The sequence below is a fragment of the Peromyscus maniculatus genome, chromosome 22, assembly GCF_049852395.1.
Source record: "Peromyscus maniculatus bairdii isolate BWxNUB_F1_BW_parent chromosome 22, HU_Pman_BW_mat_3.1, whole genome shotgun sequence".
NCBI classification, from domain to species: domain Eukaryota; kingdom Metazoa; phylum Chordata; class Mammalia; order Rodentia; family Cricetidae; genus Peromyscus; species Peromyscus maniculatus.
In genome coordinates this window covers 58,779,637-58,795,667 of record NC_134873.1, presented here as the reverse complement: position 1 = coordinate 58,795,667, position 16,031 = coordinate 58,779,637, and the positions used below count along the sequence as shown (strand labels likewise).

Sequence of the window (16,031 nt, the reverse complement as noted above, 5' to 3'; positions counted from 1 at the left end):
GAGCTGTAGTTACAGGTCATTGTAACACCCCTGACGTGTGCGACAGGAACTGAACACAGGTCTTCTAAAGTGCAGTATATGCACTACTAACCTCCGAGCTAACCACCACCATTTTATTTTTCAATAACAATATTTAGAGCTTAAAATGTGACTCAGTTGGTTGAGTGCTTGCTTGGTGTGTAGGAAGCCCCAGATTCAACCTCTAGCAATTCATAGATCAAATACGATATGCATGTGTGTTATCCCAGCCCGTAAGGTGTGGACACAGGAAGACTAGAACTTCAGCGTTAGCTTCAACTACAAGTATGTAGTTTGAGGCAAGCTTGGGAACTTGAGTCTGCCTCAAACACAAAGAAAGAAAGAAAGAAAGAAAGAAAGAAAGAAAGAAAGAAAGAAAGAAAGAAAGAAAGAAAGAAAGAAAGAAAGAAAGAGGGAGGGAGGGAGGGAGGGAGGGAGGGAGGGAGGGAGGGAGGGAGGGAGGGAGGGAGGGAGGGAGGGAGGGACGGAGGGAGGAAGGAAGGAAGGAAGGAAGGAAGGAAGGAAGGAAGGAAGAGAAGGAGGGAGGGAGGAGGAGGGAGGGAGGGAGGGAGGGAGGGAGGGAGGGAGGGAGGGAGGGAGGGAGGGAGGGAGGGAGGGAGGGAGGGAGGAAGACTGATTTTTATTGCTGTTTCCAAGTCTCAAAAAGAGTTACCAAGATGCCAAACATTTCCCATTATAACCTAACAATTTTGGAAAGTCATTTACTTTTAAAACGCTGTCTTTTAAAATGTTTACTCTATAACAGTAAAATCTTGCAAAACAATTGTGAATTTTATGCTTTCAACTTTCATGTTCTAAAGAGTACCTAGGTACAGACTTGCAAGTGGTGTACTCAGGCTCTGATAGGAAGCTCCGTGCCTTCATGAGCCTCTCATGTGAGCTTCTGCTCCATCTACAGAAGAATGCTTTGAGGGGTTTTTGTTCTCATTTTTATTTGTTTGATTTCACTATATAGCTCTTTGCTGGTCTGAAACTTGCAATGTAGATCAGGCTGGTAAAGGATCCACATTTAAACATTTTAGACAATAAAGAATATTTTACATCATGCTTTGAACTTGGCAGTTTGGCAATCAATTCTGCCCTTGCTTAACATTTTGCTTAGTAATGCAAGAATCCAAGGAGGCAGAGCTCTGAGCAGTGCTACTTTCCCTGGTGTGGAAGGACTCACCACTCTCTTACAAGGGCCATCTCCAAGAACCAGCCAGGAGCTGGGAAAGAGAGGGACAGAAGAGACACAGAGAAAGACATGGAAGCAGCAAACAAAAATAAATTGAAATTTTAAAAAAATTGACTTAAATTTTTTTATGCAGTGTGGCAAATACCATTTTTTTTTTTACATAACAAAACACTGGAACAAATCCTTTAGATGTTTTATTGCTACAAGGACTCATCCTCTGGGAAGAGTGTTTGACAGTGTGATAGAGAAACATGTTAGCCCTCCTAACATTGGAAGGCACATGCTCATCTAAGTTGCCACAATATTAATCAGACTCTGAAAGACATTCGAAGGTTCATGGATGTAGCATACAAGATTCTCCATCAATCTGCTGGACCAAAATAGACCATGTCAAAACTTTCTAGATATTTGATTAATGGGGGACACTAGGGAGAGAGAAGGGAGAGGAGGAGAGTGAGAGGAGAGGGGAGAGAGGAAGAAGGAAGTTAAAGGGAAGAGAACGGAATTAAAATCCCCCTCTTCTTTGTCCTTCAAGGTAACTGTCAGTACAGGCGTCTCTTTCATAGCTTTGACTAGGTATGAGAAATGAATATGAGAGAGAGAGCTGACTGTGAGGTCCTGACCCTGGGCAAAAGCTTTGCATTCTTGTCAAGACCATCAGCAGCCTCCGAATCCTTTAGAGTAAATTGCCAACTAAAGTCCAAGGCCTTTGTGTTACTATCAGAATGGACACACCCTCTCTCCTCTTATGTGAGGTACCATTTTACAGTCAATACCAGCTGACTCTGTTAGCTAATGACATGATTCTGCATGTTTTTTCTGTAAAGTAGAGGATGTGGCAAGTGCATGGGGAAATTTGGGCAATATAAGAATGTTATTGGTATTGTGTTTTCTTCCATCCATATAGGTCATGATTTTTTTTAAGTTTATGAGCCAAGTATACACACACACACACACACACACACACACACACACACACACACACACACATATATATATATATATATATATATATATATATATATATATAAAATCACTGATGTTTAAAACATTTCTGTTTCTCACCATACCTCATCGCTTCTATTTCTTGGCTCCTTTAGTGATCACCATGAGCCCAGCGTGATGAACTGGCTCTAACACTCTGCATTTATCTTACCGTCAGTGTCCGTTTGGGACCATTCTAGACTTAAAACTCATTTGCATGTCGTTCTTCCTCCTTTATTCTTTTTCATTTGTTTTTTAAAAGGTATTTCATCACATTCTGTGACAGAGAGAAGGAAAATGAATGAAAGGGAACTTCGGTTCATTCATAAACCTTTTACAGTGGTTTATAAAGAATGCGTTGCTATAATTATAATCATTAGAAATTTTGTATTTTATATTTATTATAAAGCATGAAAAATGCAAAATTCTACAAGCCATGAAATATTTGGATTAATTATATAGTTCTCTGATTAAAATCCTTTTCTTTTATTGTATTTCGTAACTAGTTAAAATATGACTGCCTTCTACTTTATGTATTTTTGAAATGCATTATATAAGAGGACATTTAGCCTGAGTATCATTTATACATTTTCTACATTCAAATTAATATGAAATTTCCTCAAGAGATTTTTTCCGGTGAGCATCAAAAAAGCATTAGTGACCATATTTTTAATTCATTTATGGATTTAAAGTTATGTAACCTGTTATCTGGGAGAGATGTCTCATTAACATGTAAATACCTTTTGACCTTATAACAAAAGTTAAGGGAAATATCACTTAGCCTTCAGATTTGAAACCTAAATAGATGTAATTATTGTTTAATCAAGTAGATGTGGAAACAACTGTATAGTCTGAGCAGATATATAACAATACCTATATAAGTGACTGTTAAAATGTTAATGTGAGGGGAATGATAAGATTTTTTTTCACTGGGTTTTGATTTTAGTTTTCTGGAGAGTGTTGTATATGTTATTTAAAAATACGATATTTAGAGTCTCTTAAAGTGGGTTAGGCAAAGGTATTTTTAGCTCTCATGTGACTTAGGCATTTTGGCTGGTGTTGCAGAAGAGGAAAGTACACTTCTTAAATGGGAGATGCTTATCAAAAGCTTACAGAGCAAAATTCAGAGTTTGCGTTTGTCTTTATGGTCTCCTTCTAGAGCGAGCACTTATCTGTTTTGAGATCTACATGCACAGTTGTTTTGAAAACTATATCAGAGATATTCAAGAAAAGTGAGATTAATAGTCTGGTATTAAACTATCTAACACCAGTTCCTAATTGTGCACACACACCAGTATGCATTGTTACCATAGTGAATTTAGACCTTGAATTCCTTTAGAGCCCCCAAGTTGTAATATCATAAACTAAATGACTGGGATTCCAGCTCATTGTCGCTTTATTTCCTTCTGAAAATGTGAGGTTATTGTGAAAATGTATTTCAGCATTCCATCATCAGGTGTAGGAAAAAAATGATTTAGGTAACATTTAAATACAATTGCCTTTTCAGCTCTCGAGACGCCCTGATAAAAGAGCGTTGTGCCAAAGGCACACACAGAAAGTTGTCATTTTGGGAAAGTTAGCAGCTGAGCTAATTGGCATACTTTGGCAAAGATGACTGTATTTAAACAGAAGGAGCTGCCTTTGGTGTGCCCGGTGCTGACGGGGTTACTGCAGCAGGCTTTTGAGGGGAAATTAATTCCCTGTAATCAAACACTGTGGATTATAGTCTTTGTTCCTCTCCACCTTGGCCACAGAAACAATGCCAAGCCTTTTTAGACAGCATTACAAGAACTTTTGTAAAACAAGCCATGACATAATCCACACCGGAGGGTTTCGCCTGCTCCATACTGTAGATGCAGAATGTAGCTCCTCGCTGCTGTGAGACTGAGAATCAAGGCTTTGTAAGCAACTGTGTGGATGAGGATTCATTTGATGAAGGAAAAGAAACTAACAGCCAAAAGCCTATATTTATGCAAAAGAAATCTTAGTGATGTCTGAAAATGGGATTTCTCTTTTTAAATTTTTTATTACATTGCGTGTGTGTGTGTGTGTGTGTGTGTGTGTGTGTGTGTGTGTGTAAGTTCATGTATGTGACAGTGAGTTTATGGTGGTCAGAGCACAACCTGCAAGAGTGAGTTGTCTCCTTCTACCACATGTGGTCTGGGGATCAAACTCAGGCTGTCAGAAATACGTCTTTATCTGCTAAGAAACCTTGCCCACCTTCAAAGTGGCTTTTTAAAGCAGCACAGGGCTATTTGCTTTGGGAAATATTCCCGAGTAATTAGCGGATACCTTTGTAGACACATGCACAGTCAAATATGTATGTATGCAGATACGCTCGGTACGTCTATGGAGTCTTGAAATGGCTTTACAAACAGTGAACTCCTGCAAGTTGTGCCGTTCTTAACCCACGACAACAGAAAAGTTTTTCTCTGTAGGATAAGGTAAACAATGGCAGAGAGTCAAGGAAGGAAAACAAAAAGTAAAAAGCTATAGAGAAAATGGTCCAGGTTCAAGGTGGTTTTTGGTTGTTGTTTTGTTTTGTTTTGCCCTAACTTCTGATCTTTGAAGGTAGAAAGCAGAAGTTTTCATTATTCTCATAGCCTTGCCTTCTATACATCCCAGGGGCTTTCTTTGTGTTCTGTGGACAACCTCAGTGTCTACCTAGACCTGGAGAAGATATTACACATCCTATATTACATTCTTGTGCCCAAGGGAGGACTTTGCCTCTTCTTATGGAAGCTTGGGTGAGGGTTTTGTAACTGTCACACCAGGAAAATATTCTATCCTTGTCTCTTTTATTACTATTTATTACATTATGAACGTTGTCTCAAAACCAATCTAGATTATCTTTTAAATGGAGAAAGAGTACATTCCTGCATTCCTCTCCAAAGTTCCTAAGTGCGAGTATTTATCACAGGCATGCACCACTATGCACAAGTAAGGTTTAGCTTGAAGGTCACTAGCCCACTGCCAATGTATATGTAAATATATACTTATTGGACCAATGAATTTCCAACAGAAAAGGAAAAGAGTTGTGTTTTCATTTACAGTCATGTAACTAAAATTATACTTTATAATGCAAGTAATGAAGGCTTGAAAGATGGCTCCATGCTTAAAAAAGCATGTACCATTTTTGTAAAGGATCTGAGTTCTGTTCCTATCACTCTGGTCAGATGATTTCCGCAGCTCCTTGAAAATCCAGCTCCGTGAGATCCAATGTTTCTGGCCTCTACGGTCACCAGAACTCACTTGTGCTTACCCACACACAGATAAACACACACATAATTAAAAATAAATTTTAATACAGTTGAACTGTTCAAAAGGACTGGAATATTTTATTGTTTGGCACTGTGTACATCACAAGGTGGAATGAATTCTAAAGACATTCCTTGTCTAGTTGTCCTGATCAGTCAACAGTTAGCTCTAAGTATCTGGAAGCTCCAACGATTTTATTCTTAGGATGATTCCCTTCAACATGACAGCAGGGAGCTATTCTGAATCTGGCTGACATGTTGGGTTTATGGTGTCTCACCTAATGTGAAGGTGGTCCTGTAAATCTCACAGGAGCTGTGGTATTAGTGAAATGCATCTGAATTCCAGAAGAACGGAAGGATAAATGGCAGTTACCGGCTCCCTTTGGACGAATATTGAGTCCCTAGATTATAGTGGCCTTGAGCAGGAGAGTGCTTTATTTAGTGATACAACACTTTCCCCAGCGCAGCGGGTACTTAAGTTAACATGTTTGCCGGCATCCAGAAAACTCAGTAATCACTTTGTTCTCATCCTGTTTCCTACAGCCAACCCCACCCGAGTGGGCGGCCGTGAACCATACCCAGGCTCTGCAGAGGTGATCCGGGAATCCAGCAGTACCACTGGTATGGTGGTGGGGATCGTCGCTGCTGCCGCTCTGTGCATCCTCATCCTCCTCTACGCCATGTACAAGTACAGAAACCGGGATGAAGGGTCGTACCACGTGGATGAGAGTCGAAACTACATCAGTAACTCAGCACAGTCCAATGGGGCTGTGGTCAAGGAGAAACAGCCCAGCAGCGCCAAAAGCGCCAACAAAAACAAGAAAAACAAGGATAAAGAGTATTATGTCTGATCCCAAGATTCGAGAAAGACACTTGTATAGAAATAGTCTTCATTTTATCTGAGACATAATATAAACTTATTTACTTTCCTTTTTATGAAGCACACACAAAAGAAGACAGGGAATGCAATCAGGAGGGAAAACTCTTTTTAAAAAAAAAACAAGCAAACAAGTATCTCATGCTCTTGTTTCTCAAAAAACAAAAACAAAAAAAATGAAAGAGAGAAGAAAGGAAGGAAAAAATTCTAAAACAAAAAACAAACAAACAAAAAAACAGGGGCCAATAAATTCCCTAACATCCGCAGTGTTTTCATTTACTCTGCCTGTCTTTATGTTGCTGGAGCATTCTAAAAGACGGTGAGGACCGCACGCATTCATAAAGCAAAGGAGTATTACATCGAGGCACAACACAAAACCAACACAAAACACAACACACACAAAGAAGCTACCTATGATCCTGGATTCAGCCAAAGTGCTAGCGCTGTCCTGAGAAGCCAGTGGGTCGGAGTGCCAGAGGAGAACGTCTGTTTGTGGGACCATCTGCAGATCACGAGGAGTTGGCCAGCTGGTGCGATGGGAGCAGGGGTTGGAAGCTGCATTTGAGACAGAGTACTGGCTTTTTTGAAGACCTGTGTAGGAATGCATTCTAAAAGCCCCTTTCTGTTTGTAAGAGAATAATAAAATAAAAGTATGGAGGCCTTATTTAAAAAAAAAATGGGAAATATAAGGCACATTTTCACACTAAAATTTCAAAACGAAAACGAGAGGGCATAGATGCAATCATTGGGAAATTTTCATGCACGCTTACTATGTTATTACATATGTTTATATAAAACCCATCTCTGTGTGCTTTCTGGACTGTGATAAGTGACGTTTTATAGCCTGTTGTATAGAAAATGCAAACTATATCTCTGCTCTTCAGCCATTTTTGGTAAATTCAATGTTATAAGTGTTGCTAAGTATAGGGAGTTTTATGACATCAGAGCAACAATTATTTCAGACAGATTTTTTTGCCACCATTATAAATTGCCACAATTACTTACTTTTTTAAACAAAAATTACAGTGTAGTGTTTATTCTAAGAAAGATATGTATGAATGTATATAAAGAGACTCAGCTACTTCTTTTCTTACATGTATAGCCTTCATTCTGTTACATTAAGTTTTAGTATTTGTATGAAAGGTGTGAATTAGAAGGTAAAATATATACCTAAGTATCATATAATCCTTTCTCTCCCCCAAATACTCATTTCGATATATGTTCAACATTCACAGTTACACACACACACACACACACACACACATAACACACACACACACACACACACACACACACACACACACACACACACACACACATATTCAGGCAGCCATCAGATAGGATGGAACACCAAAACACACAAATACTGACAAATTGAAAAGTGCAAAGGAAGACAGTTGTGCCAAGGTATTATGACAAATGAGTGATTTGCTTCATTGAGATCCTGATTCTAGGAAACCTCAAGTTCTTAGTCCATAGTAAAATGGAACCTTTTTTTTTTTTTTTTTTTTAATGAAATAGAATATCACCATATACGGCTGCATAAATATGCATCACTCTACAGGCGGGTTACGAAAAAAACGTTGGTGAATTCTGGCTGCTGCAATGGAAAACTCTGTTTCCCGTACAATTATATATATATATATATATATATATATATATATATATATATATATATTCTCTGAACATGATGTGCGTGGTCAAGCTTTATGGAAAGTAAGCATTTTCTCAACTAAAAAAGTATTCTCAGTGATTTTTGATTCTGTATTACCACCCATTAAAATCAATCTCTATTTGTTGGCTATTGACTAAATTTTAACTTTTCTGGTTTTACATCATTATCATTAAGCATAGTTTTAGTTTAACATACATTGTGTAGTAGTGAAGTATAGGTTATACACTTGTTTTGCACATTGTTTCAATGATGTTCATAGCAATAAATTATCAATGTGAGAAGATAATTCTAAGGCTGCAGGGTGATGCTTCTGCAAAAAATTGGTCACATGACATAAACATCTCCCAAAAGAATGATACTAGGTTTCATAAATGAGAAGGATACCATTATAATCAGCTTTAATCAGCAAGGCAAAAAAAAATGCAAAACACTTTTTGTGATAGTAAGTTGATGAAAAATATGCCAAGAAGTGGCCTGGATTTCAGACATAACAGTACCTTAGAAATATGTATATATCACAGCAAATCATGACAAACTAAAGCTGCCAAGTAATTGTGTAAGAAGCCGTGAAGGCTTTTCATCACATGGAAAATAGATGGCATAAAACGAAAATTTAATACCCATTACTTCTGTTCATGGCTTCATATATTTTTAATTTGCCAGGTTAAAAAAAAAACAAAAAACTCGCAAGTCTTTTCCCCCCTACCCCTCTCATTCAGTCTTACTCAGGGAAAGCCAGAGAAATAAAAAGGAACATAAAACCACTAATTTAAAGCTTAAAGTATATATGTATATATACTTTAAAGTATATACATATATATGTTAGCTTTTCCATTTTATCTGTTTAACTCAAACTAATTTCATCTGGAAGGATTCTAAAAGGTGATGGAAAAATACATTGCAGTGTTTTAAAATGGTGTATCTGGGAGATTTGCTGTTTGTCATTGATTTCATTATGTCCTCCCAGTATAAATTTAAAACTTTCATACATTGATAGAAACTGTATTTAATTTTATTGACCTCCACAAAATCTAGCAGGTTTTCCCCCCCTGAATGGAGAAGGAAAGGACAGGATTATGAGTTTTTGAAGGAGATAGACTTGAATACAATCCAAGTATCTTTATACTAAACATATCAGGGTCCGTGTGTCATTTCCGGTTCAGAGAAGATTTCACACTACCTGGCATAAACTGATTATATCTCTCGATTGTAACTTTTCTGATTGAGTATGCTTCTTTTTTATCCATGTAATGTGTTGCCTTTTTGAAAAACGATGATTACAATAATGTGTGAGGTGGTACATCCCTAAGATGTCAAAGAAAGGCCACTTTAATCATGCCCTTCTAGTGCTTTGAGTGACTGGGTATCTGAGGGGTTTGTTCTGTTTTGTTTTCTGTTGCAAGGCCAATTTATCCATTATTGGAAATGCTAAGCAAGTGGAATTTACTGTTTTGTTAATAAACTATTTCTTAATACAACTGTGGTTTATTGACTTTAAAAATTGCATTCGACACCATTTTGCCCCTAAATTGAGCCATGAGGAAAACTGCATTTGAAAGTAAATCTTATATCCAGCCAAGCAGGGAAGGGGTGATGACTCAGCCTTTTGTGCGTTTTATTGCTCACTCAGGCCCTCTGTCACCACACACTGAAGATGTGGGTGCTCCATGTCACTGCCTGGAAACATACAGAACTAGCTGAGAACAGTATGAATAAATGCTGATGTCATAAATACGCTCTCTTTGGAAGTTGCAATGGAATTAAAGTTAATTACACCTGTAATTAACTATAGAATCTGTCTCATTAGCTATGATTTCCCTAATTTTCTCTCTTCTCATCTGTACTAAGAATAATATCAGTGTTATAAAGTGGTAATGATCATACAAGCTACTGTATCCAGTACAAATAAGTGCACACAAAAGATGACTACTACGGTATTATTTTATAGTAAGTAAGGCTTTGAGAAAACATAAAATCATGTTTGATTGTTATTTAAGAAACAAGCAAAAAGAAAGAGGGAAAAAAACTTTAGCAAATCCTGACATACAGATGAAAAGACATACAAGGATTATGATTACTTTTATTAACACAAAGTGTCTTTGTGCCAACCATATGGACCATATGGTCCACCACTAACTTTCAATCCTATAGCTGGTAACTGTTTAAAGACCTTGGGTTGTTTTTTTTTTAACACAACTTCCCAGCAACAAAAACATTTTTCATTTTCATAGGAATGAGTTTCAACAGAAATGCTGCCTACATTAGCAGCTATTAATATATTGTTTCAGAGCCGTGTGTCATTCCTTTAATATCAATCCATGAATTTGACATGGATAGGAGAAACAACCCATATTTCTGTAATGTTTAAATTAAAGGCTGCATGATTTAGCTTTCTTTTAAAAAATGTAGAGCATCTCAAAGGTTGTGGCTGTATAAATGCTACAGTTACAGGCTGGTCTACTTTCATTTGACCTGCTATGATAAAATTGCTTGCCAAAGTGCAACTTAGAGGGGAAAGGGCTCATTCAGGTTTCCATTCCAAGGTGTAGTCTATCATTGAGAAGTAAAGGCAAAAATTCAAGTTGCTAGTCACATAAAAGCCACGATTAGGAGCAATGGGAAGTAAACACATGTTGGTATTTTGTATTTACTTGCTTGCTCTTAGCTAGCTGTCTCTTTTTAAACGCTGTTCAAGATTTCCTAACAAGGGAATAGTGTCACCCACCATGAGCTGCATTGTCCTACATCAATGAACAGTCAAGACAATCCCCTACAGACTAGGCCACAGGCCAACCAAATCTAGATAATTACTTATTCAGACTCTCTTCTCAAATGATACTAGGTTGTATCAAGTTGACAGTGAAAGCTACCCAGGACACAAACCAAATATTCTTAAATTCTTGACATGTGTGGAACCTAGCACTCAATGATGGGCATCAAGGGTTATAAAACACATGTGCATATTAAAATATGATTCTAATTATGTGTATATATGATACAGGTGAATATTTTCCTGGGAAAGTGTTTATCAAGTTTCCAAAGGACCCTGAGACTACAAAAAATAAAGAATCACTGAAACAGAAATTGGATATAAATAAAACTGTGATAAGTTTTATGCTGAAGATAAATTGTTCAGAGAGTTTTAGGAAAGCATCCAGAAGATTTCATGACTAACTTCAATAGAGTCATTCTGTTGTGCATAGGGAGTATTCCTGATAACTAGACATTCAGTCACATATTTTCTGTAGAAATTAATCTTACCTCATTATTTACAAGTTAGTTTTTCACATATTTACTGAACACTAGTATATGCACTCATCCCATATGTATCCAACTTTAGGAACAAATCCATATTCATTTAGAGATCAACTTTGCCAAGGGTTGGTGTATTTATTTTAGAACTTTGAAGATGGGCTACACATATCCAAGACGCAGCAAGTTCCTATCCAAGTAAGGCATCTATCTTTTAACACCTGAAGGTCACTGATATTTAAAAATGGGAGATAGACTACGCAAAACACCATAGAGATCACCAAATAGCTTGTTATACTTAAGTATACAGGAGAAAACAACTGTTCTGAAGATTTACAAAAATGAGGCATCTTGGATTTCTTTCTGATATACTTTCCTCAAGGAAGCTTAGTTATTCCAGATCAGCTTCAATAGGTACTTCCTGTGTTTATGTTAAATACTCTCGCATTGAATGTTGTCTCTCCAAACAATACAGCAATTGAGAGGAAGAACATGAGCATTCGATGGCTTCTGATGTCTCTCATCTGAATTTCACTGTGAAAAGAAATGGTAAAGGCTTCTCCACTGAGCAAAACTTGCTCAACGATACACAAAGACCCTTCAGAAAATATGGGATATTGAAAAACAGTATCAATATAACAGTGCAGACGCCCACAAGCACTGGTTGAGTGCTTCCAGTTTGTGAGAGTTTCGATGTTTACCATTTACAACAATGCTCTTTACAGGTAGATAAAACAACCTCAATAGCAATTTTTCAAATTTCAAACAAAAAATTTAAAATAAGTTTGGGCTGAAAGTCTAGGTTTGAAGTTCCTAGCTGTAGGAACTTATACAAACTTTAGTCAGCTGCAAAGGTGAGGAAATCCAACAACCTACAGGATTTTGAAGGTTAAAAAAAAAAAAAAAAACAATGAATTTAATTGTTTTAGTTTTACACAGAGTATTTGATTAAAATAGAAAGAGAAACACTGTTTAACACCCCCCTATCCCCCCTCCCAGAAACAAGGTGTCTCTGTGCAACAGCTCTGGCTGTCCTGGAACTCCCTTTGTAGACCCAGACTGGCCTCCAACTCACAGAGATCCATCCACCTGCCTCTGCCTTCTGAGTGCTGGGAATAAAGGTGTGCACTGCTGTGGGATGTTCTGTCTGGCAAATGTGTTGCTCTGATTGGTCAATAAATAAAATACTAATTGGCCAGTGGCCAGGCAGGAAGTATAGGTGGGACTAACAGAGAGGAGAAAAGAAAGAACAGGAAGGCAGAAGGAGTCACTGCCAGCCGCCACCCTGACAAGCAGCATGTGAAGATGCCTGTAAGCAACGAGCCACGTGGCAAGGTATAGATTTATAGAAATAGGTTAATTTAAGATATAAGAACAGTTAGCAAGAAGCCTGCCACGGCCATACAGTTTGTAAGCAATATAAGTCTCTGTGTTTACTTGGTTGGGTCTGAGCAGCCGTGGGACTGGCGGGTGACAGAGATTTGTCCTGACTGTGGGCAAGGCAGGAAAACTCTAGCTACAGTGTGCCATCACCTCTCAGCCTCACTGCTTACCTCTTTAACAGGCAGAGCACACTAGGCAGTTAGTGGGACTATCATAAAACTGTTGATCTAAGGTTAAAATTATTTTAGGTGTATATTAATATTTCTCCCAATAAAGACAATTGTATGGCACCCCATACCAAGCATTCTTTGTCTAACCATGGCTACAGGAAGGATCGTTTCTTTGCAATGCTGTGTATTTCACTGAGGGATAGTTATACTTGTTTATATACAGCTTTGTGTGGCTGTGCATTCTTTCTAGTGTTCTTTCTACCAAGCAGAATAACCCTCTCTCCCACATGCTAGCCTTCCCAATTCTATCAGCTGTCACTCAGTCCTGCTTGGGCCTTCTCTCACCCCAAATTAACATTATAGCTATTCCCTTTTACCAAAATTATTAGCATTCTAGACTTAGTGCATTCTTTGAAGTTATTGCAAATCATATTTTTACAGTTATTAAGATGTCTCAGAGGGTTAAACACTTGCTGCCAAGCCTGAAAACCTAAGTTCCATCTCTAGGACCTACATGGTAGGAGAGAAACCAAACCCCCTCCTGCCTCATCTCCACCTCATGGAAGCTGTCCTCTTATTTCCACATCCAGGACATGGCATGGCACACCACCCCTCCCCCCAACAACACACACACACACACATACAATAAATGTAATAAGATTTTCTTAATAAATATATTTCTATTTATTTTGTGTGTGCATGGGGTAGAGCACATGGGAGATACTTTTCTCGAGTCATTTCTGGAGACTGAATTCAGGTCAGCAGGCTTGGTGAGCAGGTGCCTGTTGGCTGAGCCACCCTGCCAGTCCTTCAGACTTCATGTACTCTTAGCAACCTTCTCTTCAGCCTCCTATTCTCCTCACTACCGGAGCAGAATGACCGCAATGCTCAATCGGCCAATGTACCATGCATTTCTAACCTTTCTTAATTAGAAGATTTTTCTTCCTAATAACCGCATGTAAAGTTTCCTTACTGTTTTTTAATTATATCTTCTATCTTTGAGATTAGTATAATTACATAATCTCCACTTCTCTTTTCTCCAGCCAAAGCCTTCTTACACCTTTCCCTGGTCTTTCCTCAAATCCATGGCCTCTTTTCCATTAATTATTATTACATACATACAGATACATCTGTAGTGTTCATATGATCATGTGTATGAATATGCATGTGATAGATAGACAAATGTGAAAGGATTAGGGTGGGACAGAGAGCCGAGGAGGCCTAAACCTTATGCAAAGAACTACAGGCAACTAAGGAAACCTTATTGTTTTAAAAAATCTATATTTTTGTATGAAATACATGCACCCAACTAAATTCTGACCAAAAGAAACCTTTGTGGTTTTTTTTCCCCCAAAACAAGATACTTTTAACTCATGCCTATGGAATTTGTTATTTGAATGTAGGTATGAGATTTTTTTAAACCTCAAATTTTATATCAAATTTGAATACTAGCAGTTATAATAAATCCTTATCTTTTTTTTCACTGAATGCTCAGATACCCATGATTAGCAAATTTTATATGATCAATTGTGACAGGGCAAGACAGTGCAGAGGCTTCTCCATCTCATATTCTTGCTGCAGCCATTTTAGATTTGACTAGATTTTGACCCCCTTGATGGAAAATCCTATGGAAAATTACCCAACTCTAACCTGGGAACCTGAGGCCCAGATGCCCCACCTACTTTTTCTTGGCTTCTGTTAAACTGCCTGCTTGTGCAAACCTCCCCCTCCAGCTACCTGCTTACTTTAGCTTCCCTTAAACTTCTTGCTGTGCAAAGCCTCCTCCTGAAGCTGCCAAGCAAGATAACAAGATGTGGTTTTTGCCTTTTAAAGCCCCTTGCTCTAAATGCTCAGGACTACTTTTGGGCCCCAAATACCTGAGTGTAGTCCCAGCTGACTGGAATAAAGATTTTCAATTGGTATAAACTGTGCCTTAACAATTTTCTCTGTTGCCCGCCCCCCCATAACACAATGAAAATGAAAAATGACAGAAAATGCATCTCCACACACTACTTTTCAACAGCAAGCATTTCTGCTTCCCAGAGGCCCTGAAAAATATCTCGGTGATAACTGTGGTTATGTATTTGGTAGAGATTAGGCATTGTTATAAACAGTTTTTAGTATATAGAACAGACACTCCCAAACAAACAAACACTGTGCTATTTCATCTGAAATGTGGACATTGTGTGGTGCATCAGGTTGTTCATCATCCATGTGAACTGGCTAGATTAATGCCTATAATCTTGCCAAGGATCTCTGTGGAACTGACCAGTTGTATCTTCAGTGTTTACCAGACAATCCTAAAAAACCCATTTGCAATCAGGATTCAATACATTCCTTTCAGTCTGTCTGTGACTTCAGTGAGAAAAAAAAAATTAGCTTAATTGGTTATGATGTTTGTTAATCAGTACCATTAAAAAATAAAGTAGTTTTGAGGTATGTGTTTGTTTGTTTGTTTATTAGTTTTTCAAGTGTAGTCCTGGGTATCCTGGAACTTACTCTGTAGACCAAGCTGGCCTCGAACTCAGCATGCCTCTGCCTCTCTAGTGCTAGGATTAAAGGCATGCACCACCACTGCCAGGCTAAGGTATTTATTTTTAAAAACAATTTTGATTTTAATTTTAAGCTTATCGCTGTAGTTATTTAAATTTTCCTGTGAGGGTTACTTTTGAAATTGGAAGAGAAATGCCTTTTTGGTTCATTGGACATCCCACCTTGCTTCCTAAAAACACTAAAAGCAACTGGAATAACTTCCCACCATCCCATTCAAGTTGTCTCGATTGTAACTGGCCTTTGCAAGAGCGGTACTCTCTCAAAGAAGGGGTGTGGAAGTCATTAATCTTTGCCTGCCTTGGACATCAATTCTCACTGGTGCTTGACTGCTCAAAGCCTGATTCAAAAGGCTGAGGATTAAGCTTGATCTTGGCCTGACTGGTCTATCTCAGATTCTCCAGTGTGCACTGGAGTGTTTTGTGTTGTTTCCAGAAGGCCACTGTGGTATAGTACAGATCATGCATGTGTCCCCAATGCACGTGTTAAAGGTTTTGTCCCAGGCTCTGGTCACTTGGGAAGACAGTAGAACTTCCAAGAGGTGGGATCTCAGAGACGGGAGTTGGACTATTGACAGTGCTTTGGAAGAGATTAGAGAGCTCAGTCCTTCACTTCCTCCACCCCCTGTTCTTGTCATGAAGTAATGGATCACCACAGGGCCAAAACA

The 16,031-nt window shown here is 38.2% G+C and overlaps 1 protein-coding gene across 38 annotated transcripts in view; it reads left to right on the top strand.

Moving 5' to 3' along the window:
* Nrxn1 (neurexin 1) overlaps positions 1-7,011 on the top strand; it is a 1,071,743-nt gene extending 1,064,732 nt beyond the window's left edge. For 37 of the 38 annotated variants that reach the window (XM_076559345.1, XM_076559352.1, XM_042267516.2 and 34 more), the window contains one exon: positions 6,001-6,468. In XM_076559345.1, coding sequence (XP_076415460.1) covers positions 6,001-6,308 — 308 coding nt within the window. In that variant the 3' untranslated portion in view covers positions 6,309-6,468. Of the gene's footprint in view, positions 1-6,000 lie in introns of all 38 variants that reach the window. The other variant, XM_076559341.1, reaches the window with a different exon arrangement.
* Positions 7,012-16,031: the final 9,020 nt, after the last annotated feature.